The 25,959-nt window shown below is 41.0% G+C and overlaps 1 protein-coding gene and 1 non-coding gene across 16 annotated transcripts in view; one reads left to right on the top strand and one right to left on the bottom strand.

Annotated features, from left to right (window-relative positions):
- Positions 1 to 25,959, top strand: part of BPTF (bromodomain PHD finger transcription factor) — a 149,689-nt gene that overhangs the window by 107,124 nt on the left and 16,606 nt on the right. For 8 of the 15 annotated variants that reach the window (XM_060645640.3, XM_060645639.3, XM_060645641.3 and 5 more), the window contains 10 exons: positions 854 to 962; positions 7,026 to 7,243; positions 10,100 to 10,322; positions 11,001 to 11,917; positions 13,506 to 13,588; positions 13,902 to 14,127; positions 20,583 to 20,911; positions 23,772 to 23,945; positions 24,694 to 24,886; positions 25,721 to 25,805. In XM_060645640.3, coding sequence (XP_060501623.3) covers positions 854 to 962; positions 7,026 to 7,243; positions 10,100 to 10,322; positions 11,001 to 11,917; positions 13,506 to 13,588; positions 13,902 to 14,127; positions 20,583 to 20,911; positions 23,772 to 23,945; positions 24,694 to 24,886; positions 25,721 to 25,805 — 2,557 coding nt within the window. The remainder of the gene's footprint in view (positions 1 to 853; positions 963 to 7,025; positions 7,244 to 10,099; positions 10,323 to 11,000; positions 11,918 to 13,505; positions 13,589 to 13,901; positions 14,128 to 20,582; positions 20,912 to 23,771; positions 23,946 to 24,693; positions 24,887 to 25,720; positions 25,806 to 25,959) is intronic. The other 7 variants (XM_060645650.3, XM_078438276.2, XM_078438277.2 and 4 more) reach the window with 3 other exon arrangements.
- TRNAR-CCU (transfer RNA arginine (anticodon CCU)) lies at positions 18,988 to 19,060 on the bottom strand. The gene has a single exon. It is a non-coding gene; the product is annotated as a tRNA-Arg (tRNA).

Below are 25,959 nucleotides of genomic sequence, written 5' to 3'. Positions count from 1 at the left end.
AGTTTTTAGAATGGCCTCTTCCAGGATTAACGTAGCTCCTCATCTTCCTTTACCTTTTACTCATCTATGCCAAGGTACTGACTTTCTAAAAAATCTGTTATATATCTAAGCATAAATGACATATGAAATGCTAATTTTCAACATAATAGCATATTAGTTTATGAATCAGAAGAAATGCTTTCTAGGATTCTGTAGAGAAAATCCCTTCATATGAAACAGCAGACAGCATTGGAGCCCCGAGGGAAACTTGGTATGCAACTGAGAAGTGGAATGAAAAATAGAATCCGTGGCATTAGAGCTCGTTGGTTATCAGCCGACATGCACACGTATTAGACACATCATTTCCTTGGCTCTGGGATCATGGAAGAGGTTTCAAGTTTTGCAGACTTGAAAACGTTCTGGACGTAACTGTAAAACTGAAAACAATATGCTCTGTAGTCTCTCCTCTAAAACTGTGAAAGGACATTTGGTTTCCGATCTTGTATGCTGTGGGTGACAGATATGTGTTGGACCTCAGGTCCAGAACACGACCCAACATTTTTCTCTGAACAACTACGGTGATCATAGGACAGAGCTTCACTGAGCCTTGTGCCTTCCTTCTGGTCTGTAGGCTGTACTTGATATCAGTGACAAAGAATTTTGTATGATCTCATTTGGATTAAATTTTCTTCCCTCAGAATTCCATCGTTATTCTGATGCTTAATATAATTTAAAATGTAATGCCCAAGAGCCTTTGTCATTTCCGTAGATGTAATTATCAACATAGGATGTTCAAAGACTGTGTTCTAAGTCCATCGTGCTTTTTTAGTCTTTTAAAAGCATTTTAATTCATTCTCCTTTGTGTCATTTATAGGTAATCACAGGGCCTCAGATCCGCCCTGGTATGACGGTGATTAGAACACCACTCCAACAGTCAACACTAGGAAAGGCGATTATTCGAACCCCCGTGATGGTACAGCCAGGTATTCGTCCCTCCAGCATTTTCATTTTACATCTAAACATCCAGTCTGGGAAATCTATAATACTCTGTATTGGCTACTTTGCATACTAGAAAATACTAATTTGGATGAATACTTCAGGCTGTGATCATATAGTGGTTACTACTCTGCATTGTGAATGAGTATTCAAAGCATACTAAATTTCTAATCCATTGTGGAGTACGTTCATAGATGTTATTTCATCTCTGGCTGTGCCGATGAGAGAAAATAGATCCAAGTTTGCTTAATAAATGTTTTAATGCTTTTTTTTTTTTTTTTTTTTTAATTTTTTTTTTTTTTTTTTTTAACGTTTATTTATTTTTGAGACAGAGAGAGACAGAGCATGAACGGGGGAGGGGCAGAGAGAGAGGGAGACACAGAATCGGAAGCAGGCTCCAGGCTCAGCCATTAGCCCAGAGCCCGATGCGGGGCTCGAACTCACGGACCGCCAGATCGTGACCTGAGCTGAAGTCGGACGCTTAACTGACTGAGCCACCCAGGCGCCCCAATAAAAATGTTTTAAAAACCTCTAGTAGATGGAATATATACTAATTCAAATCATTGGAATAAAGAAAATGAGGAAAGACAACAGTCTGTGTGGCAGAAGACAGAGATAAAATCAAGGAAACAGCTAAGAAGCATTTACATGGAAAGCATAAAAAAAAGATTACAGAGACAGTGTCAGCCTTTCGTTAATGTGAATAAGTTAAAACTGCCATATTGAAAGCTGAACGCTAAAAGATTGAACGGAAAATCCCAACTGTACATTTATGAGAAACATACCTAAAGTTGAATTACTACAAAAGGTACACAATAATAAGATGGGCAAAGACCAAAAAAAGAAAGAAAGAAAGGGGGATGAGGTTTGGGGGCGGAAGATAAGGATTACCCTACTAATATTGAGCAGAGTAGAGGTCTGTGATTTTCACATTGTCTTAAAGATAAAAACTTGCAACGAAGGTGTAATTTGGGAACTTTAAGAACCAAATAAGATCTCACTGGAGTGTATAAAGCAAAAACTATTTGATATGAAGGAGGGATTAGCAGGAGCGTTGTAGACGAGAAACAGGCTGCATGTCAACTGTTCAACCTTCAGGAATGCACATTGGTTTTAAATATTTATGGGCTGTTTGTACCAAAATGGTCACATAATGAGTCATAGTAAAACCTGATGAATTCTTTCCAAACAGTAGAAAGTGTATAGGCCACATTCTTCAAAGTAAAGCAAGAAGTTAATAACTTATTCTACTAATTTTTACTTGCTTGGAAATTTAAAAACGGGTGTTTTTATAAGTAACTTTTAGGTGAAGGAAACATCAAATGTATAGTTTCAAGCACATTAAGTAGCCCCTAAGTCATGCTGCCAAAGCTAAACTCAGAGGCAAATTTATTCAGTAAATACTTGAGCACCTACCCTAGGCAATTAAAATACATTGGAGGACAAAACAGACCAAAACCCATATTCTTAAGTCTTTAAAAAAAAATTTTTTTTAACGTTTATTCATTTTTGAGAGAGAGAGAGAGAGAGAGAGAGCGCATGTGTGAGCAGGGGAGGGGGCAGAGAGAGGAAGACACAGAATCCAAATCCAAAAGCAAGCTCCAGGCTCTGAGCTGTTAGCACAGAGCCCGACGCAGGGCTCGAACTCACGAACTGCAAGATCGTGACCTGAGTTGAAGTTGGACACTTAACCGACTGAGCCACCCCAGTATATTCTTAAGTCTTAATCAGCATTTAGAAAAATATATAAAACAAGTCTTGAAAGAAAACAGGAGGAAGTAAAATAAAATACAAGTAATAATTAGGAAACAGAAAAGGGCAAGGTGCCTGGCTGGCTCATTTGGTAGAGCATGCGACTCTTGACCTGGGGTTTGTGAGTTCAAGTCCCACTTTGGGTGTAGAGATTAATAAAATCTTTAAAGAAAGAAGTAGAAGAAAAGAAAATGGAAAAGGGCACATGTTATTAAAATAAACCATTCTTTTGCAAGTCTAATCTTAAGAAAGGGGAACAAAATGCTGGTTTACAGAATTAGGAATGAGAAAAAGTGCTATAAAAATAGAATGAATTTTTTTTAATCAAGTAGAATTATCCTTCTAATAAGACTTTGGAGAGGGGTACCTGGGTGGCTCAGTCGGTTAAGCATCTGACTCTTGATTTCAGCTCAGGTCATGATCTCCTGGTCCGTGGGTTTAAGCCCACATATTGGGCTCTGTGCTGACAGCACAAAGCCTGCTTGAAATTCTCTCCCTCTCTCTGTGCTCCTCCCCTACTCGTGCTGTCTCTTTCTCTCTCACGCTAAATAAACTTAAAAAAAAAAAAAAAAACAAAGACCTTGGAGAATTTTCACTATCCATATTCAGGAACTAAATATCTTTGAATAATGAAGCAGAAGTGTATACTAGGCTTATAAATTTCAAGTCTCGATGACTCATCTCAAGGAAAGAAATCTGCAAAGTTGCCAGAGGATTTCCTACAAAAAAGAATTCTAGACCCTGGTTTTATGGTAAAATTCTTTGAAGTGATTAGGAAGCAATTTCTTTCTTATAAGAAGTAGTTACAGGGAATAGGGGGCAGAAAAGATTAAATCTTTTCCGTTCAGTTTGCAATTTTAGCACAGTTCTAAAATGAAATAAAAAGTATTGTTTTGTTTTTGTTTTTAAATTTTATTTATTTATTTGGGTGGGGGGGAGATGGAGGGAGAGAGAGAGTCCCAAGCATGCCCCGCATTGCCAGTGTAGAGCCTGATGTGGGGCTTGAACTCACAAACTGGGAGGTCATGACCTGAGCTGAAATCGAGAGATGCGTAACCAACTGAGCCACCCACGTGCCCTTGTTTTGTTTTTTTTGAAGTCAATTTTCTAAAGCCTAAACAGGACTTACCCCAGAAAAGAAAGTATGATTCATTATTTCACTTAATGCTGCAGCAACAATTGGTAAAATTCAGTATCTGTTATTGTTCAAAACTAGCTGTCAGGTAACTAAAGGGAACAGTAAAACTAATGTAAAGGAGAAAAAGAATTATAGATGACAAATGATAAGAAACTTACAAAACAAAAAATTGAGTGATCGCAAGACGTACAGAGCCTTTTGTTCCCTTTTGCCTTTTGTTCCCTTTTGCCTTCTGTAGCTTCAGTTACGTGTTTGACTTGCATATGTGAGTCCGTAAACCCATAATTGCACATGAGTGTGTCATGTGTGTCGAGGAAAAGCCAGATGGCCAGTGGGTCTGGTGAGGCCCAGTGGAGACGAGGAGGAATTCTAGGAGTCGTGGCCAGAGAGGTGGAGGAGGGGTGGATGTGTGTAGCGTACCTCTGATTGTGGTCCGATCCGATCGATCAGCTTATCCTGTTCCTCCCACCACGCTAGCCTTTCCCAAAATGGAATCCACAGACTCCCTGGATGTAATACAATTTTTAAAATTAAAAAAAAAAAAAATGTTTATTTTTGGGAGACAGAGAGACAGAGTACCAGCAGGGGAGGGGCAGAGAGAGAGAGAGACACAGAATCCGAAACAGGCTCCAGGCTCAGAGTTGTCAGCACAGAGCCCGACATAGGCCTCAAACTCCCGAAGCGTGGGATCATGACCTGGGCTGAAGTCGGATGCTTAACCGACTGAGCCACCCAGGCACCCCATAACAATTTTTTAATATTTGAATTTGCATTTTGGTGATTATCTCAAAACAAATTAACATGTACATGTTGTTGGGTTGATGAGGGGTGGGAGGGAGGGGAAAGTGGGTGATGGGCATTGAGGAGGGCACCTGTTGGGATGAGCACTGGGTGTTTTATGGGAAACCAATTTGACAATAAATTTCATATTAAAAACAAACCAACCATGTACGTGTTAGGGATCATCTGAATGACCATCGTATGATCGTTACCAACCCTTTAATCCATTTGTGTTTATGATAACATCATATCAGTACCAGGGGAATCAAGTAAAGTAATTTTTCATGCATTGTTCCTCAAACTGCAGTACAGGGACATAATGTGGGGTCCAGAACTCAAATTAAAGCACTTGACTTCACATGATGTACTTTGTTTTTTGGTTCATGTTAATAAATGGGAGAGAATAATGGAGAAAAGTTTTAGAAGAAAGCGTAATGATGGAAAACATACGGTGCTGGTTGTTAGAACATATGATACATGACCAGGATCAGCACTGGTCACCAAAGGAAACTAAACCAATAGAATCACTTAAAGAGGCATTATATGTGAGAATTTGCAGTGTGATAAAATTGTCATTTTGAATCAAGAAAGAAAGACAGTACTTATAGTAAATGTTCCTAGAATAATCAGTTTATATTTTTGTGGGGGAGGGGGCTGGCTAGAGGTCTGCCAACATATATCGTAACTAAGCACTTACTTGGGAGGGTAGATCTGATTAGAGAATGCAGGAAAATTTTAAAAGCAATAATTAAAGCTACAATAAAGAAAACAGACACACACAACTTTGTTAAAAAGAAACAAAAGGCAGAATGCAAAGTAGGAAAAATAGGGGTACTGGAGTGGCTCAGTTGGTTAAGCGTCCAACTTCGGCTCAGGTCATGATCTCACGGTTCATGGGTTCGAGCCCTGCGTCGGGCTCTGTGCTGTTGGCTCAGAGCCTGGAGCCAGCTTCGGATTCTGTGTCTCCCTCTCTCTCTCTGCCCCTCCCCTGCTTGCCCACTCTCACTCTCTCAAAATAAATAAACATTAAAAAATTTTTTTAAAAAGTAGGAAAAATATAGTTATAATTTATATCTTTAATCTCTAAAAATCGACTATAAATAAGTAGGAACCGTAGAGAAATGAGAAGGAGTGTGGAGATAGAGCTCACAAATGAAGCATCATGACTTGACAGGGATTTAAATGCTGACCCTCTATGGTAATTGAAGAAATTCAGATACCATGATACTGTCAGACCGTTTCTGGTTGCTGGAATATTGTACTTTACCGATAGTACATAGGGTTGCCAGGGGTCCAGTGAAATAGAATCTCAGTAATGGTGAGAGTGTGAGTTGGGATAACCTATCTAAAATTCAGTTTGGTACTGTGTTCCTACTAGAAACGCAGTAATACTGAGAGGAGTTTATTTTAAGGAAAGAACTAGAAGTGCATAAAAATTTATGAACAGGGATTTTACCGTAGCATTATTTATTAAAAGATAAAGGGGAAGGTATTTTGAGTAACAGAAGACATTCAATGTTATACATAGGCAAGAATCTTAAACACCATTCGTTAAAAGAAATACATACAGAAATACCTATGTATTCACCTATGGAACAAAAGACAGAAAGTGAATGTAAAACATCATAAGTGTGATGTGATTCACTAATTAATAATGAATTAGGACATTATAAATGTAAAATTAGCTGCCAGATCATTACTCTTAGCAACTGTTCCATGGCAGGGGGCAGCGGATTCCACCTGTCTTTTCCTCCAGTTTCAGCAAGTTAAATGAGAATTAAAGTTTTTAGAAGACTGTTGAGCCATCCTAATTAAAATTCATTCATCCAGTAGATGTTTATTAAGCAATGAACTATGGATCCATTCTTTGAATGTTTTGCCCTAATATTAAGGATATAGTGATCTTGACCCCGTGGTTCTCCCAAACTGGTGAAAAGCTGTAGGAAGAGCTCGTTCATAAACGAGTGGTTGGTTCAGAATAGTCCTGTTATGTTGAAAAGTCATATGAAGTCACCATATATTAGATTGTCATCTTATTTTAAATATTCCTCAGGAAAGGCAGCCTTATAAAATGGCTTATTAGATACATATTTCTTCCTTCAGTCTTCCCTCTTGTCATTTTAGCTTTGGCCTCCCAGGAAGAATATTGTTTTTTCAGTCTCCTGCAGATAGCAGGAACTGGGGAATGGCTGTGTGAGCTGAGCGAGAGTAGCTTCACTGGCAACCAGGTGGGACTGTGGGCGTGGATATATGTCTGAGCACATCCTTGGGCTGACGGCATCACATTAAGTCTTTTCGAAAACTGAGAAGAGTGCCTTCACCTGACGCATTGACTGCCTGGGGGCATATAAGCATTCATAACGTTTTGCTATTTGTGTAGGTGCCCCTCAGCAAGTGGTGACCCAGATCATTAGAGGGCAACCCGTTTCCACCGCGATCTCTACCCCTAATGCAGTTTCCTCAGCACCGGGACAGAAAGGATTAACTTCGGGAACATCCAGTGCAAATCTGCAGCCTTCACCCTCCCCGGCCCCTCGTCCCCAACAGGGACAGGTGAAGCTCACCATGGCTCAACTCACTCAGTTAACACAGGGCCACGTAAGTAATGGCATTTCATGGTAACTCTCTTTTTCCAGTTTTCATTTGTAATTCCACTTAGTTAACTCTAGAGGTGATCCGTTTTATTCTTGCAGTAAGTTTAAAAACAGGTACTTATTCTCAAAAAATTAAAATGTACTTTTTAAAGAAATGGCTGCTTTGTAGAGTCAAAAATACTTCTTAAAGGCGAGATATAATCAGTTTCAGTCATCTAGAGCCCTTAGACTGTGAGCTGAAACAGCCAGATGGATAATCCTCTTAAGTACCAAAACGTTATTAGTTGACCAATTTCCATTGGAAAAATAAGACTTGAGTACATCAGCTGCTTCCTTGCAAGATTCAACTGTTCTCAGTTCTTCTAGTACTAATCAGTAGGTTGAATGCAGTTCCTTTAAAAATCAAGGAGATTTTCTTATGGAAACTGACAGGCTGATTTTTTAAAAATTTAAAATGGAAGTGCAAAGGAGAAGGAATAGTTATAATACTGTTGACGAACAGGAGGCTTTGCCCTGTATGATGACCTGATATCAAAATATTTATGATAATGCCTCACACATTAGTACAGAAAGGTGCAGACAACTAGGACAGATAGATGAATAGCACAGCAGAGAATGCAAAAAGTGACCCATGCCTATGTGAACACTTGTTCCATGATAGAGATGTCATTACAAACCATTGAGAAAGGAACAGACTTTCCAGTAAATGGTGCTGGGACAATTGAGTTTATATGGAAAACTGTGAAACTGGGCCCCTACCTCACTTCCAAACTCCTTTCCAGGAGGATAAAAGTCCTACCTGTGAAAGGTAAGAGTATAATACTTTCAGAAGATTAGAGAGAAGAACACCTTCATAACCTTGGGATAGGAAAGAAAGGCTTTCTTACTTACACACAAAAAGCACTAACCATAAAGGAAAAGATTTATAAATTCAACTCCACTAAAAATAAGAACTTCAGTTCATCAGACATTATAAAAAGTAACACAAACACAGACTGTTATCCAAAACACATGAAGAATTACTAAAAATAAGGCAAAAGAGCAAAAGCTCAGTAAAAAAAAAAAAAAGTTGGGGGCATACAAACTTGATGAGGAGAGAAGAAATCGAAATGTCCAAAGTCAAAAAAACTACTGAACTCTATTGGTAATGAGGGAAATGGATATGAGAACCGTGTACATAAGAGGTTGGTATAAATTAAAATGTTGGTCAAGATGAAGAGCTGGCAAAGACGTGAAACAAAATACACTTCCATGTGCAACCGCGGTAGTATAAATTGGTTTAGCCGTTTGGACGACTCCAGGCGTGACCTGGCAAAGTTGAGGATATGCATACCTCTGGTCCGGGAGTTCTCCTGTATTCCCTAACGAAGTTCTTGTTCACGTGAGCACCAGGATAATGAACATGAGTCTTCATAGCAGCACATGGTTCACCAGAGTAGAAAAGTAAGAACAGCCCAAAAGTCTGTCTACTGTCAGTTCAATAAATTGTGTTGTAGTCCTACAGTAATGAAAATGAAAAACCGTGGCCACACAGAACCACATTGTTGAGCTGAGGGAGCAAGTATGAAACTTACATTATGATTCCATTTGCACAAAATTCAGAAACGGGCAAAACCAGCTGTGCTGTATAGGGATACAGGGCTGCTGCATTGTCCGTCGAGAGAAGCTTCATTCCCGTCATGTTTTTCACGGATGGCATTCGTGAAGTTGTGAACCTGTAACCCCAGAAAGGTCTATATGTAAGCAGTCGCACTATGAAGAAGTGTGATGTTACCGTAGCAGTGAGAACAGTGGTTACCTCCAGAGGAAAGGAAGGGAACGCAGATCAGAGCAGATCTCAGCAGGGACTTCTTGGATACTGGCGACGATGACCTGAGTGCTGATTTTATAGACGTTTACTTTATAATTATTTTTTAAACTATACTTGGTGTTTTATGCATTTTTGAACGTGCAAGAGTAAACAGGGGACTCATGAGTAAAGTATATGTGCATTAGTATATGAACTTGGTGGCGTCAGCCTGGGCTGTTGAGAATTTGGGGTGGGTTGTTTTACTTTGATTTCTAACTCTCCGCCGTGTCCCTAGTAGTTAATTTTCCTGGATTAACAAGTCCTGGACAGAAGTGGCAGTACATACAGAGTTCTTAGTTCCTGGTCCCCATTTTGGTAACTACCTGGGCATTAGCGACCCTCACGACTTGTCGAAACCCTAAGCTTTTTCTCCTTCAGTGCACACAGACACACACCATGGGTAATCTGGTACATACTGAAAAAGTGAAACCAGGAGACCTGGGTTCCTCATTTTTTTCTCACCTTTAAGTTCATCTCTAGCTTTGGGCAAGTGACTTGAACTTTCTAACCTTGAGTTTCTTAATTGGTGATAAGATTGTAGTAATATTTTCTCTCCCTACTCCACGAAGTCACAAGTCCATTGTGAGAATCCAGCGAGACAGTATATACAAAGATGCTTTGAAAATTACAAAAGAATACGAATATAAGAAGGTTTAAAATCAGAATTTTGTGGAGACATTCGTCATTCACTTCAGTGCCCTGATTTTGTAGATAGTAGGGAAATTTGGATCTGGAGGAGTAGTGTTACTTGTAGACAGATACCTGGCTGTCCATTTGGACAGCTTGGACTGGAACTCTGGGTCATTAGTTCATATTTTCTCCATTAAACAACATCAGTCTTTCCAAATAAATATTCTTACTTCAGCTTATCTGAATTCCTTTCGATGCCGTTCTCTAGAGCTTCAGATACGTAGTTTCATTACGTTAAAAGGCTCTTTCCAACGTAAAAGTGGTATACTTAAAGGCTGACGCTTTGAACACTGTTTACCTGTTGCCCTTTGTTCTCCATAGGGCGGCAATCAAGGTTTGACGGTAGTGATTCAAGGACAAGGTCAAACGACTGGACAGCTGCAGCTGATACCTCAAGGGGTGACTATACTTCCGGGCCCAGGACAGCAGCTGATGCAAGCTGCCATGCCAAACGGTACTGTCCAGCGGTTCCTCTTCACACCTTTGGCCACAACAGCCACAGCGGTCAGCAGCACCACCACCACCGTTTCCACTACGGCAGCAGGTAGAACTTGGGGGTATCAGAAGTGCCGCTTGTCGCTGCACAAGTTGCTGGGCTAGTAGAGGGAAAGGAGGCCCGGTGTTTATCTTTGGGAAGATCATGCCTGAAGCCAGTGAGCTTAAGAGCCGTCCGGTCCACCTCACAACATCTCTTGTTCCTACAGGTTCCCTGTCACCTCCATCACCCCGTAAAAAATACAGAAAATTGGGGCGGGGGGTCAAAAACAGTGGGTATCATGGTAACTGTGCCCACACTTGCTTCTTGCCCAGCCTTGTGGGCACCACTGGAGTCATGGTGCCTCGGGGGCACCAATGGATTACGCAGGTAATGTCGGGGAAGGTTGATGTATCCAGCTCATGGCCCGCGCTTAGCTGCAGGTCCAGAACCACTGTGTTAGCCTCCCACTGCCGGCTGCCCTCACCACGCCCCAGGAAAACAATGAGGGTTTAACGTCACCCTGTCCCAGAAGTCCTGGCTGATTTCTAGAGACAGGGCCTGGCTCCCCGGTTAGGAGAGTCCTAACTCAGATGTGTCTCTGGAGTGTCTCTGGAATGTCTAAGGTGTCAGTCTTCTATACTGAAATTCAGAATTCGCACCTTTAGGCAATCCCCTGCAGATTCTTCTTTAACCAAGGTTCTGTGTCGTAGAGTCATAGAAACATTTGGTCTTTCTTTTTCACAGGTACAGGTGAACAAAGACAGAGTAAATTATCACCCCCGACACAGGTGCCACAAGCCAAAACCTTGCCACCAGCTCAGTCATCAAGTGTGAGTCCTCCAGAAGCCCAGCCACAGACTGCTCAGCCTTCAGCTCAGCCCCAGCCCCAAACCCAGCCCCCGTCCCCAGCTCAGCCTGAAGTGCAGACTCAGCCTGAAGCTCAGACCCCAACAACTGTTGCATCCCATGTCCCTCCTGAAGCACAACCCGCCCAAGCACAGTCATCCAAACCCCAAGCCGCAGTACAGTGTCAGCCTCAAAGTAATGTCCAAGGACAGTCTCCTGCTCGCGTCCAAAGTCCACCACAGACTCGAATACGTCCATCGACTCCATCCCAAGTGTCTCCCGGACAGCAATCCCAGGTTCAGACTACAACCTCACAACCGATTCCAATTCAACCACATACATCTCTTCAGACACCTTCCCAGGGCCAGCCACAATCACAACCCCAGGTACAGTCTCCAACTCAAACTCTTTCATCAGGACAGACGTTAAACCAAGTTACTGTTTCATCCCCATCCCGTCCTCAGCTACAGATACAGCAGCCGCAGCCCCAAGTCATTGCTGTGCCCCAGCTGCAACAACAAGTCCAGGTTCTCTCTCAGATCCAGTCGCAGGTTGTGGCTCAGATACAGGCTCAGCAAGGTGGTGTGCCCCAGCAAATCAAACTCCAGTTACCTATTCAAATTCAGCAAAGCAGTCCTGTGCAGACGCACCACATTCAGAATGTGGTTACAGTGCAGGCAGCCAGTGTGCAAGAGCAGTTGCAAAGGGTTCAGCAACTCAGGGATCAGCAGCAAAAGAAGAAGCAGCAGCAGATAGAAATTAAGCGGGAACACACTCTCCAAGCTTCTAATCAAAGTGAAATCATTCAGAAACAGGTAAAGTTATTAAGTAAAAGCAGCATGTTCAGTAGCTTGAATGATTGTGCTGTGCAGTAGACCTAGTGTTGGTTGTGTCAGGTTTCCTACAGGAGGCAAAAGTCATTGACGGTTCTATTTAGAAAGCACTGGATTGACGAAAAAATACCGAATGACTGCCATGGCTTGGAACTCTTCTTGGATGTGACAATCAGTGCTTATTAGAAAAACTGCCTGTGCTGGGGGAGAACTAAGATGGGAAGGATGGAGTTAGGAGTTTCCGCACCATTGATCTAGGACTTGAAGGTCAACTAAGCTTACAGCCGCTCAGGCATCAGGAGCGCTCTGAAGTTATTTGCAGTCGTCACTCCTTAGTTTGCGTGAGGGACACATTACAGACGATTGAAACTCATTTGCGTTTCTAACCACACCTTTGTTAGAGGTGGAGATTCTTCTGTTCCATAGCTCAAATAAAAAGTGGCATCGTACAATAGCGTCTTAGTGAAGTAAGGCAATTTAGAGGAGTTGGCATTGCTCTACTTAAAATGAAGTCACGTGTACAAGATCCTGAAGCATTGCTGAGGGAAACTTTCTTTGCGTCAACAGCGTGCACCACTCAGCATTAGTCAGGAGGTTGAGTGTGGCTTTCCAGTGTTCCCAAGTCTTGAGACCTGCGTTCAGTTCCTGGGTCTCCCATTCACAGTCCACGACACTGTCCTCTCTGCCCTGAGCTCCATATCCTCCTTAATACTCCCTCTCTTGACAGCCACGTGAGATTATTGTAACGATTAAATGAGGTCATGTGTATAGAAACACTTTGCATTTTATTTTTTATTGGGATATGTTTGACATACAGCAGTGTATGCATTTAAGGTGTACAACACGTTGATTTGGTACGCGGATATTTGGACCATGAGTGCCATTGTAGCAGCAGTCAGCACCTGTGTCACGCCGTATGAGCGACGTTCCTTTGCAGTGGTTGGATTAATTGAGATCTTGTCTCCTAGCACGTTTGATGATTCTAATGCAACGTCGTTAGAAGTACTTTTTAAACAACAAAGGGATTTTAAAGGCGTGTGGTAATAGTCTTATAAATCGATGTCCTATGTATGTTCAAATGCATTATTACCCAGCGTTTAGTACCGTGTAGTCTGTAAACTTAGAATTACTACGATATCTGTCTTTATCCTAATCTCTGTGCAAAGTGGGACGGGGAGGAGAAATTAATACCTAGGAAGAGAGCATAATGGTAACAAAAATGGCTGTTGCAGAGTGATAGCTGGGTTAAAATTACAGCTTCTATTCCTTTTTTCGTGTCAAACAAGTGAGTTAATTTTTTCATGCCTCAGAATCTCATTTATAAGATTATCCCTTTCGGTGTTGTTACGAGGAATAATTGAGGTAACGTCAGGTGCTTACGTAGCACAGTGCCCAGTACACGGTAAGCACCCAGGCCATATTGCAGCTCTAATTCTGTTTATGTTCTGACATAAAACTCTTACGGTTTTCTTTGGAAAACATACATGTGCTCAGATTTCTGCTGTTAATCTGTATACCAACATGTAGTCATTATAAAATATGCACTTTGGGATTTTGTTCTGTCCTGAAGGTGGTGATGAAGCATAATGCTGTAATAGAACATTTAAAGCAGAAAAAGACCATGACTCCAGCTGAAAGAGAAGAGAATCAAAGGTAGGAAGACATGTTTATAACCCAGCAACACAGGGTCTCATTGTACGTCGGCCTTTCCTCTTTAGCATGTACACGGACAGGACGTCTGAGTTTAAGTTTTTTTGTTGGTTTGTTTTGGTTTTTTATCTTGCCTGAAGTTCATTAAAGGTGGATACTTGGCAATACTGGGTGCTCGAAACTGGTCTGAATCACTCTTTGAAGCTTTCCGGTCACAGAAAGTTTGTGTATCAACCGTAGAGACATAGAAAAATGATGTCTTGAGCTTTTCAGAATGACATGCCCAGCATTACATGGATTGTGTATTTCTCTCCAGAATGATTGTCTGTAACCAGGTGATGAAGTATATTTTGGATAAGATAGATAAAGAAGAAAAACAGGCAGCAAAAAAACGGAAGCGCGAAGAGAGTGTGGAACAGAAACGTAGCAAGCAGAATGCCACCAAGCTCTCCGCGCTGCTCTTCAAACACAAAGAACAACTCAAAGCGGAAATACTAAAAAAGAGAGCGCTCCTGGACAAAGACCTACAAATTCAAGTGCAGGTAAGAAGGGATTTCCTTTCCTTCCATGGCCAGTGTTGAGCATGTCATTATATTCTTTTTTTTTTTTTCCCTTGCCTCTTTGGTTACGCTTTACATTTCAGCTAGTTTCTAGAACTTAACATTTTTGTGCATAAACTAAAAGCAGTGGGACACATGTCTTTTCAAACACGACAGAGCTTTTATATCTGAAGGCATCTAGGAATCTCTCAAGTAACCACTCTAAGAGAGGTCAGTCTATTGATTTAAAGAAAAACATTTTGAGTACCTCCTTGAGGATAGCGTTTATTCTCTATGACATAGTCTCGCCAAAAGTTATCAGAAGCCAAGTTTCATGAGAAAGGTAGACCAAGAACTACAAAACAATGTCGGAAGAATGAAAAATAAAGAGTGCCCATTAAATAAGCGGCATCTGGGTGGCTTAGTCAGTTAAGCATCCAACAATGGGTTTTGGCTCGGGTCGTGATCCCATGGTTCATGGGTTCAAGCCCCACATTGGGCTCTGCGCTGACAGTGTGGAACCTGTTTGGGATTCTCTCTCTCTCTCTCTCAAAATAAATAAATAAATAAATAAACAAACAAACAAACAAACAAACTTAAAAAAAAAAAAAAAAAAGGAGAAGAAGAGCACCCATTAAATAAGACCCCGTATTTTCTTGTCTTGTAACTGATCCTGTAGGCATTGCTAACCCTCTGCTTGCTTGGGGGGGTTATTTAAAAATGAAAGAAGACATCTATTCATGCATATTTGAACAGCTTCTTTGAAGTAGGCTATCTAAAGCATACCTAAATGTGCTTTGTTTATTTTAAAAAGATGGGAAGTATTTTTTTTTTAAATTGATCAGCCTAGCAACCAATGGTTCCACAACTCTGAGACATTAAGAGACCTTCCCACTAAAGTCAAAAACCAGGTGACAGTGCCAAAAACCACCATTATTATTTATTACCTCCGGAAATTTCTAGGTAGTGTATTAAGTCAAGCAAAAGAAGAAGGTAAAATGTTTATTGTATATGATACAATATTATATTATATTGTATATATAATATCATAATGTATAATATTATATCAACAGCCCCACCCTAAATTTTATGAGAGGATTCAGTGAGGTAGTCACTCACTAGATAAATGTCGAGACTACAACCGTTGTCAAAGGGCAATAAACAAAAGCCAATTCTTAGTAGCAAATATTCCCTCTCACCTTAAATTAAGGCACATCTCATAGCAGGGGCACCTGGGTGGCTCAGTCGGTTAAGCGTCCAACTTCGGCTCAGGTCATGATCTTGCAGTGCATGGGTTTGAGCCCCATATCGGGCTCTGTCCCAACAGCTCAGAGCCTGGAGCCTGCTTCAGATTCTGTGTCTCCCTTCCTCTCTGCCCCTCCCCTTCTCACTCTCTGTCTCTCTCTCTCTCTCTCTCAAAAATAAATAAACATTTAAAAAAATGTTTTTGTGTGTGAGATACATTTCAGGGCCCCTGGGTGACTCAATTGGTTAAGCATCCGACTCTTGGTTTCAGCTCAGATCATGATCTCACAGTTTGTGAGTTCGAGCTGCATTGGGCTCCATTCTGTCAGTGTGGAGCCTGCTTGGGATTCTGTCTCTCTCTTTCTCTCGGATTCTCTCTCACTTGTGCGTGCTCTCTCTCTCAAAATAAATGAGTAAATTTTAAGTTTTAAGTAGGGAGGGTTTTTTTTTAAAGATACATTTCAGATCAAAAATTTTAATGTAAAAAAGGAAACCACAAAAATAATAGAAGAAAACAGGCCTGTCATCTTTGTAATCTTGGAGTGGGGAAAACCACTCTCGCGCATTACAGATCTCAAATGCGTCAAAGGAAAAAGATTTGAAGACAGAGGAAAAAACTTTTTGTTGGAATAAAGAAAATACAATAAACAATATTGAAAAACAGATAGCAAACGAAAAAAACATTTTATGATATTTATGACAGAATTAGTATTTCTAAAATTTAAAGAGCTCTTTAAGTCAGTAAGAAAAAGGAGAACATAAAAACAGAAAAAGATGAACATTAGTTAACTAGATGAGGGGAAATCCTGTCACTGCAATGTATACTGTAAATATATCTTCTAGTTTTATCAGGGATACCTCAATAAAGCAGAAATTAAAAAAAAGAAACACTCTAATAATGTGTGAGACACACAATTTTCAAATTAAAAAATGCCAAACACCAATAAATATACAAAAAGATAGTCAACCTAAATACCAAGAAATGAAATGAAAAGACTGTGGTTTTAGAGAAAATATGTATTTCTAGAGAACATTGCATCAGTGTATGAAAATTCTTTAAAATGTGGATATTCTGATCCATAATTTCACTTCTAGAAATTCTTCTAAGAAACAATTAGGCAAGATCTGTAAGCAAGGACATAATGTTAATAATAATAATAATAATAATAATAAAAGTTTGGAATCATCCTGAAATCCACATAGTAATCGGATTTCTCAACAGAAGGCCTTCAGGCCCTTTCCATAGGTCAGTTTTTTTTACACACCGTAAGAACCCAAGCATTTACTAAATGATAGGATCACCTTCAACCCAAAAAATGACCTTGCCCCTCCACCTACATTCTCAAATACTCTCTAGAGGTACCTCAGTTGGGAACCACTGGATTCAATGCATTTGGGTGTCCACACAATGGGCTGCCATTTTAACAAAATGGTGACTGCAGAATTGGTACTTTTTGTCTTTAATTCCTTGGGGAAAATTCTCCGTGAGAAAAGTTTGAGTGAAAAATTCGGCTTGCGGAATAGGATATAAATGTGACTTATCCATTCAATTCATGCAGCTGGTATTTAACATCTAATGTGTGTCATACGCTATTCCTACTCCATCTTCTGCACAGAATGGGGATTTATTTATCATCTGTATTCTTTACATATAAATAAATAAATTGGACGTGTACAGTCAGGTGTCTTTGAAAACAATTAGCTTGGCCAACAAATGAAAATAATCTAAGTCAGGGATTCTGGGTGGCTCAGTCAGTTGGGCGTCCAACTCTTGATTTTGGCTCAGGTTATGATCTCACAGTTCGTGAGTTTCACCCTGTCTCAGGCTCCACTCTCTATCCCTCTCTCTGTGCCCCTCCCCCATTCGTGTTCTCTCTCTCTCTCTCTCTCTCTCTCTCTCTCTCTCTCTCTCAAAAATAAGTAAACATTAAAAAATTCTGTAAGTTGGGGCACCTGGGTGGCTCAGTCAGTTAAGCATCCGACTTTGGCTCTGGTCATGATCTCATGATCCATGAGTTCGAGCCCTGCGTCACGCTCTGTGCTGACAGCTCAGAGCCTGGAGCCTCCTTTGGATTCTGTCTCTCTCTCTCTCTCTCTCTCTCTCTCTCTCTCTCTGTCCCTCCCCCACTTGCACTCTTTTTCTCTCTCAAAAATAAATAAACATTAAAAAAATTTATAAGTCGTTGCACCCCCCAGAGATGACTGTTGTTAAATAATTTTAGAATATAACTTACGTTATTTTTAATGTATGTATCCATATGTAAACTCAGTTTATACAAAAACAGAATCACACTGGAGACAACACGTACAGAATATGTCTCTGTGCAGCCATTTAAAAAACAGCGCTTCTGTAAATATCCTATTATACAGGATGGTGTTCTTAACCGTATATTACGTAATCTTTATTATACTTAAAAAAATTTTTGTTAATGTTTATTCATTTTTGAGAGACACAAAGAGACAGAGCGCAAGTGGAGGTGGGGCAGAGAGAGAGAGGGAGACGCAGAATCCGAAGCAGGCTCCAGGCTCTGAGCTGCCAGCACAGAGCTCAATGCGGGGCTCAAACCCATGAATCATGGGGTCGTGACCTGAGCTGAAGTCAGATGCTTAACCAACTGAGCCACCCAGGCGCCCTGTTTATATCTTTATTCTTGTATGATTTCTGCTTGTCTGTCTTTTTTGTTAAATAGGCTGTTTTTTAGAGTTTGAAATTTACAGAAAAATTATGCAGGAAAGTTCTTGTGTACTCACCCCCCTTCAAAACACACACACACACACACACACACACACACACACACACACACACACACACGTTTATTATTAACATCTTGTATCAGTGTGGCCATTTGTTACAGTTGATGAGCCAGGTGGTACATTGCTATTAACTAAAGTCCACGGTTTACATTGTTTCACTCTTTGTGTTACACAGTCCTGGGAGTTTGACAGATGTGTAATGTCAAACCCAAGTTACAGACACAATAGTTCCACTGCCCTAAAAATGTCCTGTGTTCCACCTTTTTATCTTTCCTCCAACCCTCTCTGCTTCTCTTATTGATAAAGTAATTTCTTACCATTTCTTAATAGAAATTAAACCTTCATTTAGCTCTTTGAACATCTCAAACCTACATATTATGAAGTCTTTGGTCCAATTGTTCTATAAAATTGATTTCATTTGGAATCAATTCAGATTCAGTTATTGACTTTGCCTTTTTTCACATCACATGTTTTCATTTGATTTGCATTTGGCATTTAAGTGAGAGGAGTTCTGTTTCCTCCCTGGAAGCCCAGCGTAAGAGCAGCCAGACCCACATCAAGCAGGGAGCCTGTTCTCGTGACCCCACCCCCACCCCCCCATGCAGCATGTTGAGTCCCTTTCTCCCTGCAGAGACCGGTTGTTGTTGGGCCACCTCCTCCCACCTGAACCTGGAGTCCACCGGGCCTGCAGGTTTAGCCCCATTCAGTATTGTGTTTCCATTTCATAGAGACATTTATTTTACTCGAACACGGCTCTGTCTTTTCGATTTTTCTCTGTCTTATAGTTTACTGTCATTGGTGTGTTCTTGAAGGGGGGTCGAGCGTATACCCAGCGTACCATCTGTGGGTTTTTTAAGTGATCTCTGCCTAATGTGAGGTTTGAACTCATGACCCTGAGATCAGGAGTCTCACGCTCTACCAAATGAGCCAGCCAGGCACCCCACCCCACCAAACCACCTTGATCATCTTGATTTTACTAAAATCCATTTCGCTACATTATAAACGCATCATACTAATTAGGAAAATGACACTCAAGGTTTAGACCTTTTACATTGAGAAGCGCTGCTGAATAGTCACGCAGCTTACCTTCTCACTTACCGGACCATCTGGATGCTAAATAGAGAAAATAAGATTCATTAAACCAGGACCGGACCGTTCAGGTTTATTTGTTAGAATTTTTGTGATGTTTACAGGGCGCCTGGCTGGCTCAGTCATTGGAACATGCGACTTTTGATCCCAGGGTCATAAGTTCGAGCCGCATGTTGGGTGTAGAAATTACTGTAAAAAACTTTTTTATTGTGATATTCAAAAGATCTTACCATGCTTAACAGTCGGTTAAGCATCTGACTCTCGATTTCAGCTCAGGTCATGATCTCATAGTTCATGAGTTCGAGCCGCACATCAGGCTCTGTGCTGACAGCATGGAGCCTGCTTCAGATTCTCTCTCTCCCTGTCTCTCTGCCCTTCCCCTGCTCGTGCTCTCTATCTCAAAATAAATAATAAACAAATTTAAAAAAATAAAAGCTTGGTCATAGCAGTGATTGGTTTACACCAGGTTTGTTCATGGATGCCAATGCCAATGGCCTTTTCTAGAGAAATAATCATCATTTCTCAGAATAAGTTGTAGCACTAGGTAACACGTGTATCTGTAAAGTATTTCACGTGAAGAGAAGTAAGGGTTTTACTTTATATCAGAGTGTGTGTTGATAAGATAGCTCTTCCTGAGTTTTTAAATTCTAGACCTAGGAGCCTAATAAATTAGACAAATCTGTCTCTCATTCAACTTGTGGCTGGTCAGGCCAAATTTTAAGAATCGTGTTCAGTTTATAAGGACACAGACGGGGGCGCCTGGGTGGCTCAGTTGAGCGTCCGACTTCGGCTCAGGTCACGATCTCACGGTCTGTGAGTTCGAACCCCGCGTCGGGCTCTGTGCCGACAGCTCGGAGCCCGGAGCCTGTTTCGGATTCTGTGTCTCCCTCTCTGACCCTCCCCCGTTCACGCCCTGTCTCTCCCTGTCTCAAAAAAATAAATAAACGTTGAAAAGAAATTTTTATAAGGACACAGACGGTGAGCCGCCAGAAGAAAGCAGCTAGCTAGTGGGTGAAGACACTTGTAACCCCATTCTGAGCAACAACAGAAATAACCAGGGCACAAAAAGAGCAAGCCCGGGGCACGTTGTTTTCAGCACTGGATCATCTTTCTGCAGGTGTCCTTTGAAGATACTGGCAGATCTCGAGTCGTTCCGTAATCTTCGCTTTATACTTCTCGTTGTTTTGACTGGGTTCAGGGTATAGTGAGGATGACACTCAAATTACAGACCCCCTCACACGAGGCTGACCTCGGAGCCACTCCAACAAGGGGAGGGGAGGTGAGAAGAGAGGTAACGCAGAGTCCTCTGGCCGAGTCCGACATGAACGTGAGTTCGATGACAGCTTTGTATTGTCTTTAATTGACAACAGGAAGAGCTCAAGAGAGACCTGAGGATTAAGAAAGAAAAAGACATGGTGCAGGCCACAGCGGTAGCGGCTCCCTCCCCCGCAGCGCCGCCTGCGCCTCCGGCCCCTCCGCCGTCACCCCCGCCTCCGCCTCCCCCACAGCACACGGGCCCCCTGGCCACGGCCACGGCCACGGCCACGCTGCCTGCCGCTTCCCAGAAGAGGAAGCGAGAAGAGGAAAGAGACTCGAGCTCCAAGTCCAAGAAGAAGAAAATGATCTCTACTACCTCAAAGGAAACTAAGAAGGACACAAAGCTTTACTGTATCTGTAAAACGCCTTACGATGAATCGAAGTGAGTACATCTTTTTTGAGCTTGCGTTTATTTTCTTAAAAGCTTAGCTGTTAAAGTGAAGTTGTGTTAAAGTTGTGAAGAAAAGGAGTGTATTGGTAGCCATGTCAATGAAAGTAGCTGGAAGTAGGGACAATAATGTTTTCTCTGTGGTCTTGCATCTGATGTTCTTAAACATGACACTGGAAAAGTAAAACTTCTGTATTTTACGTGTTCATGATCCATGTTTGTTCTTCATCATATTCTTTTCTGTCAAAAACAAGCTTTCTGTTGCTCTTTTGCTTTCTCCTCTTCTCTCTGGATTAACTCCAAACCGATCAGTAATGCTGTCGGGAGAAGGAGGTGTGTTATTATCGCTGCCCAAAGTTGAGAGCATCCTTTCTGGAATCTGTTCACAACCTTATGATAACATCACATCTTAGAGACTATCTGAATATGAACGGTGTACAAGGTTTCAAGTTCGAGTAGTTTTGGTTTTTTATTGTTTAATTTTAAGCAATTCTGTGGTTTTTGTATTGGGATACTGAAACTTAATATTATTTTTGTCAAAGTTCCCACTTTCTTCCTGGGGACAAAAGCCAGAAAAATACTAGGAGTGTTTTCACTCAGTCCTTAATAATGACCCTCAAAAATGTGACAATAAGCATGGCAGCTGGAAGCTTTTTTTGACTGTTGTGACTTGTATTTGATGATATAGATACAAGATTTTAGAAACACTGATCCATTAATGCAGTTTCATTTGTTATCCTTATCATTCAACCCATTGTCCAGCTTTCCTTTTGAGCATTTAAACGTAGGCCAGCTTTTTAAAGCCAAGATTAACTACGATATTTTTTGCAGGACCAAAATGTTTGATCATGCTAAAAATATACGATTCTTTAGAAGTAGCAATGCTGAATATCTACCTTAAGTGGATGCCTAACCAATTTACAGAATAAAATTGTGATCTCTTCAGTGAGGTTTTAAGTTACAACATTGGAGCTGCCTTAGTGCTTGCTATTTAAAATTATAACGTGCAAGTTCTAGGTCACACCGTTTTGTTGGTAGATTTAGCTATGTGGTGAATTAGACACGTCAGCTTAGGCATCTTCCCTTTTCATTGTCTCTCTTGGAAATTATATATAATGTGAAAGGTGGAGCCCTATTAACTGATTTTTCCCCCTTAGTTCTAATATAAGTTGCCTCCCTTTAAGCAAAATAATAATGATTTACAGAATAAAGCAGAACATGATTTACTTTCTTTACACAAAGATCTGTGTACGGAACTTACTTAAGTAATTAGACAAACGTGGCTTATTTAAAATATTCACATCACAGAAATTCATTTCACACACCATCATTTTTGTCATACTTCAGTTGCATGAAGTATGTGCTCCTTCTACTGAGATTGCCTCGTTATTTTGTGGATAGTTCATATTTTTAGTTGGGTGTTATTAAAATATCAGTATACCGGGTTCATTCACTCCCTGTTCTAGTTGGGATGAGTTGCTGTGTTTTAGGAGTATTTTATAATCTCTTGTAGCAAACTAGGTTGGTTTGGGGAGCCAGTGAGAATGCCTAACACTTGAAATTCAAGTCCTGAGCTTACTTCCAGAACACATAGCCCACCATCTCCTGAAGGCAACATACAAAACACCTGGAAGGCCCAACCCCCCACCTGTGGCAGCAAAAATCCTGGAGGAGTCTTAATTCAAAAGAAAAAAATTAATGGGAGTAGGATGAACTACACAACCATACGCTACTCCTTTACGTTCGTTTGGAAGGTTAGTTTGAAGTTTGAGGACTGCTTCGTTGCTCCCGGGGAATCCGCCAAGAAATACTTTGGCGGAACCGTGTCAGCAAGGCCGGTCCGGGTCCTTATGATTCACGCGAATTCCTGCTATGATTTTTACATGGCGTTCCTACACAGCTCCTGTCAATGCTTTTAAATGCACTCTGTGTTTACCATAGAGATGCTTTTCATTCGTTCCATCCTTTGGGGCCTTCTGTTACACAAGCCCGGAGGCCTGACTGAATGCCATTCCCCTCAGTCACACACTCCGACACCCCCACCGTGCCAAGTACTGTGGAACCTCTTGCTTTTTGGATACCTATCCTGTATCACTGTCCACGCCGGGTACCCCCTGTTTTGAATCGAAGCAGTTCCTTACCAGTTAGTTAACCTGGTCACTCTCCACACTGTCACATACGTTACATTAACTGAAAAACTGGCCCACGTCATAATCTGTTACCATTGGGTAAAATTCCAGTGTTTCTTGAGAAAACTTAGTAGAAAGTGAGTCAATACATGTACCTTTCTTAGTTGTCTTCTTCATGCCATATTTTGACCATGTATCTTTTGCACCTGGCTGACCTGCATGTTCCTCGTAGTGTAACTTCTACTTGGTGTTTGCGCTTTGCTTCGTTTTCAAATTTAAATCGTGAGATACATTTTCAAACCTATCTAAGAAATAGCCCTGAATTTGAAATGGCTTCTGTGGCATAGGTTTGACAGATGTAAGTCTTTGATTCTTCGGCTTTGGTTTTTGTGCCTGTTACAGTTTTACACACATTCATTAAGAGGGAGACATTACCATCAGTGTGTTGTTTATTTTTTCCAATTCCAGTATGTTTTTAAAGACCCATATTTCACCAAACAGTGTATTTGTTGAAATTGATGTGAGTGATTTTATGTTTCCACACTTGATACAGTGTCAGATGCTGTAGTTTGCCAGGGGTAGAATGGTTGGATTCAGGATGTTTAGCTGACTCATTGCAGAAAGTTATCCTGTAAGAAAGTGAATCAGGACAGGGAAGACAGGTTTAAGTATCATGCAGCTCAAAATGACAATTACATTGTCATTTTCATTGTGAATACTTTTAGGTTCTATATTGGCTGTGATCTTTGTACTAACTGGTATCATGGAGAATGTGTTGGCATCACAGAAAAGGAGGCTAAGAAAATGGATGTGTACATCTGTAATGATTGTAAACGGGCACAAGAGGGCAGCAGTGAGGAATTGTACTGTATCTGCAGAACACCTTATGATGAGTCACAGTGAGTTCTGATAAGAGCATCATATTTAATAATTTAGGAAGCCAAATTGCTCTGACTGGTTACTTATTTATTTTAATAAAAAGCAAGGTATTTTTCTGCATATATTATACACTTACATTACAAATTCCTTTCCGGTTTTTTTTCTCTTTTTCTCTCTTTACCTCCCCTTCAAAATTTGTGTTGCTTCATAGCGAATGTTTGAGATGCATTGGGAAAAAATACGGTTTAATGGTAGACTTGATTCTTCAATATGTAACAGAAACGAATGAGATGAAAACAGCCTGCCTTGTTTGGATTTTATCAGTGTTTGAAATGGTGCATTATTGTAGGTTAGAAAAAAACACTAATTTGGGTAAAAGCTCTGAGACTCTGTTATTAGCTTACAGGATTTTGAGCTCCCAGTTGGGTGGCCAGTATCAGCTTCCCATTTGATACGGTACTAGTTGAAAGATTTTCGGCTTTATTTTGTTTTGAGCTTTAAAGTCAATCAAATGCTTTACGTTTTTCTTCATATTCTCCAATATTACACAGCGTTCTTAATAAGCTTTTAGTGCTTTGTTAACATCAGAAGTACTAAATTAACACATTTGAATGTCAATCTTCAGAAGTATTAAAACAATTGTGATACTAAAACTATTTTATACCCAGAGTTAGAGTCTTTTCAGGTGCATGTTTTACTTTTTAAGGTAGATGTAAGTAATGTGATCCCATCTGTTTTGAACTCACATTTCCATTTCGGATCTTGCAGATTTTATATTGGCTGTGATCGGTGTCAGAACTGGTACCATGGGCGCTGCGTGGGCATCTTGCAGAGTGAGGCAGAGCTCATTGACGAGTATGTCTGTCCACAGTGCCAGTCCACCGAGGATGCCATGACAGTGCTCACGCCGCTAACGGAGAAAGATTACGAGGGCTTGAAAAGGGTGCTGCGTTCTTTACAGGTAAGAAGACGCCGTGTGTGCGTTGTCTGCCGCTGAAATCAGCCAGCGTTGACTCTGGAGCCATTTCTGGGGTTTGAACCTTCCAGTCTCAGAATCTGTGATCGTTTACTGACCTCCAGCCAGTCTAGTGAGGTACTCCAGACTTCAGTCCTTCACATGCCGATATCACGAGCAGGTTAACCGTATCCACACATTAGCTCGAATGGTGTCTACCTGACACTCGTATTTAAAACGACTCACTTTTTTAACCTGAATGTAATTTTTAAAGAAAAGTTTTCCTCACTACCATAGATTGAAAAACAGTTCAATTCGATTCTAGCGAGGGGGCACCTGGCTGGCTCAGTTGAAAGAGCGTACGACTCTTGACCTTGGGGTTGTGCGTTCGAGCCCTGCATTAGGTGTAGAGATTACTTAAAAATAAAATCTTAAGAAAAAAAGAACTAAAAAGAGAACAGTGGTCTCAGTATGGGGGTAAAGTTATTTATTAGCGTGTCTGACACCTCATTCGTCCGCAATGGTGACTGTTCCACCCCAGTTTTACAGGTAGCAGGTTGTCATGTAGGAATGAGAGGACAGACTTCTTGTCTTCTAAGCTAGTGCCCCAGCCCCACAGTTGAGGTCCTCAGACCAACCCTTTGAGAACCGTTAATACAGAGTATGCTCACCCGAGATGATTTGTAAGTAGGGCAAAACTCTGCTCACGTTTACATTATAAATAATCTCATCTATCAGGTTGAAAACTGACTTTTGGGGCTTAAGGGTTGATTGATAAAGCAATTCAAATGGGAAACTTCAATGACCTGACAATAATGATGTTCTCTTCTCCCATCGCAGGCCCATAAGATGGCCTGGCCTTTCCTTGAGCCAGTGGATCCTAATGACGCACCAGATTATTACGGTGTGATTAAGGAACCTATGGGTAGGTACTTGAGTTGAATATGGAGTTTTTTCAGAAGTCTCCGCAGATATCTGTCACGCGTGATACGTCGTGACGATACGTTGAGCAAGGCTGGTGGAAGAATAAATTGGTGTGGTAACTTGTGGGATGTACTAGGAGTGTGTATTAAGTTTAA

The sequence above is a fragment of the Panthera onca genome, chromosome E1 (assembly GCF_046562875.1).
Source record: "Panthera onca isolate mPanOnc1 chromosome E1, mPanOnc1 haplotype 2, whole genome shotgun sequence".
Classification (NCBI taxonomy): domain Eukaryota; kingdom Metazoa; phylum Chordata; class Mammalia; order Carnivora; family Felidae; genus Panthera; species Panthera onca.
The sequence above is the reverse complement of the archived record's forward strand: the minus strand, read 5'-3'. Positions and strand labels throughout refer to the sequence as shown.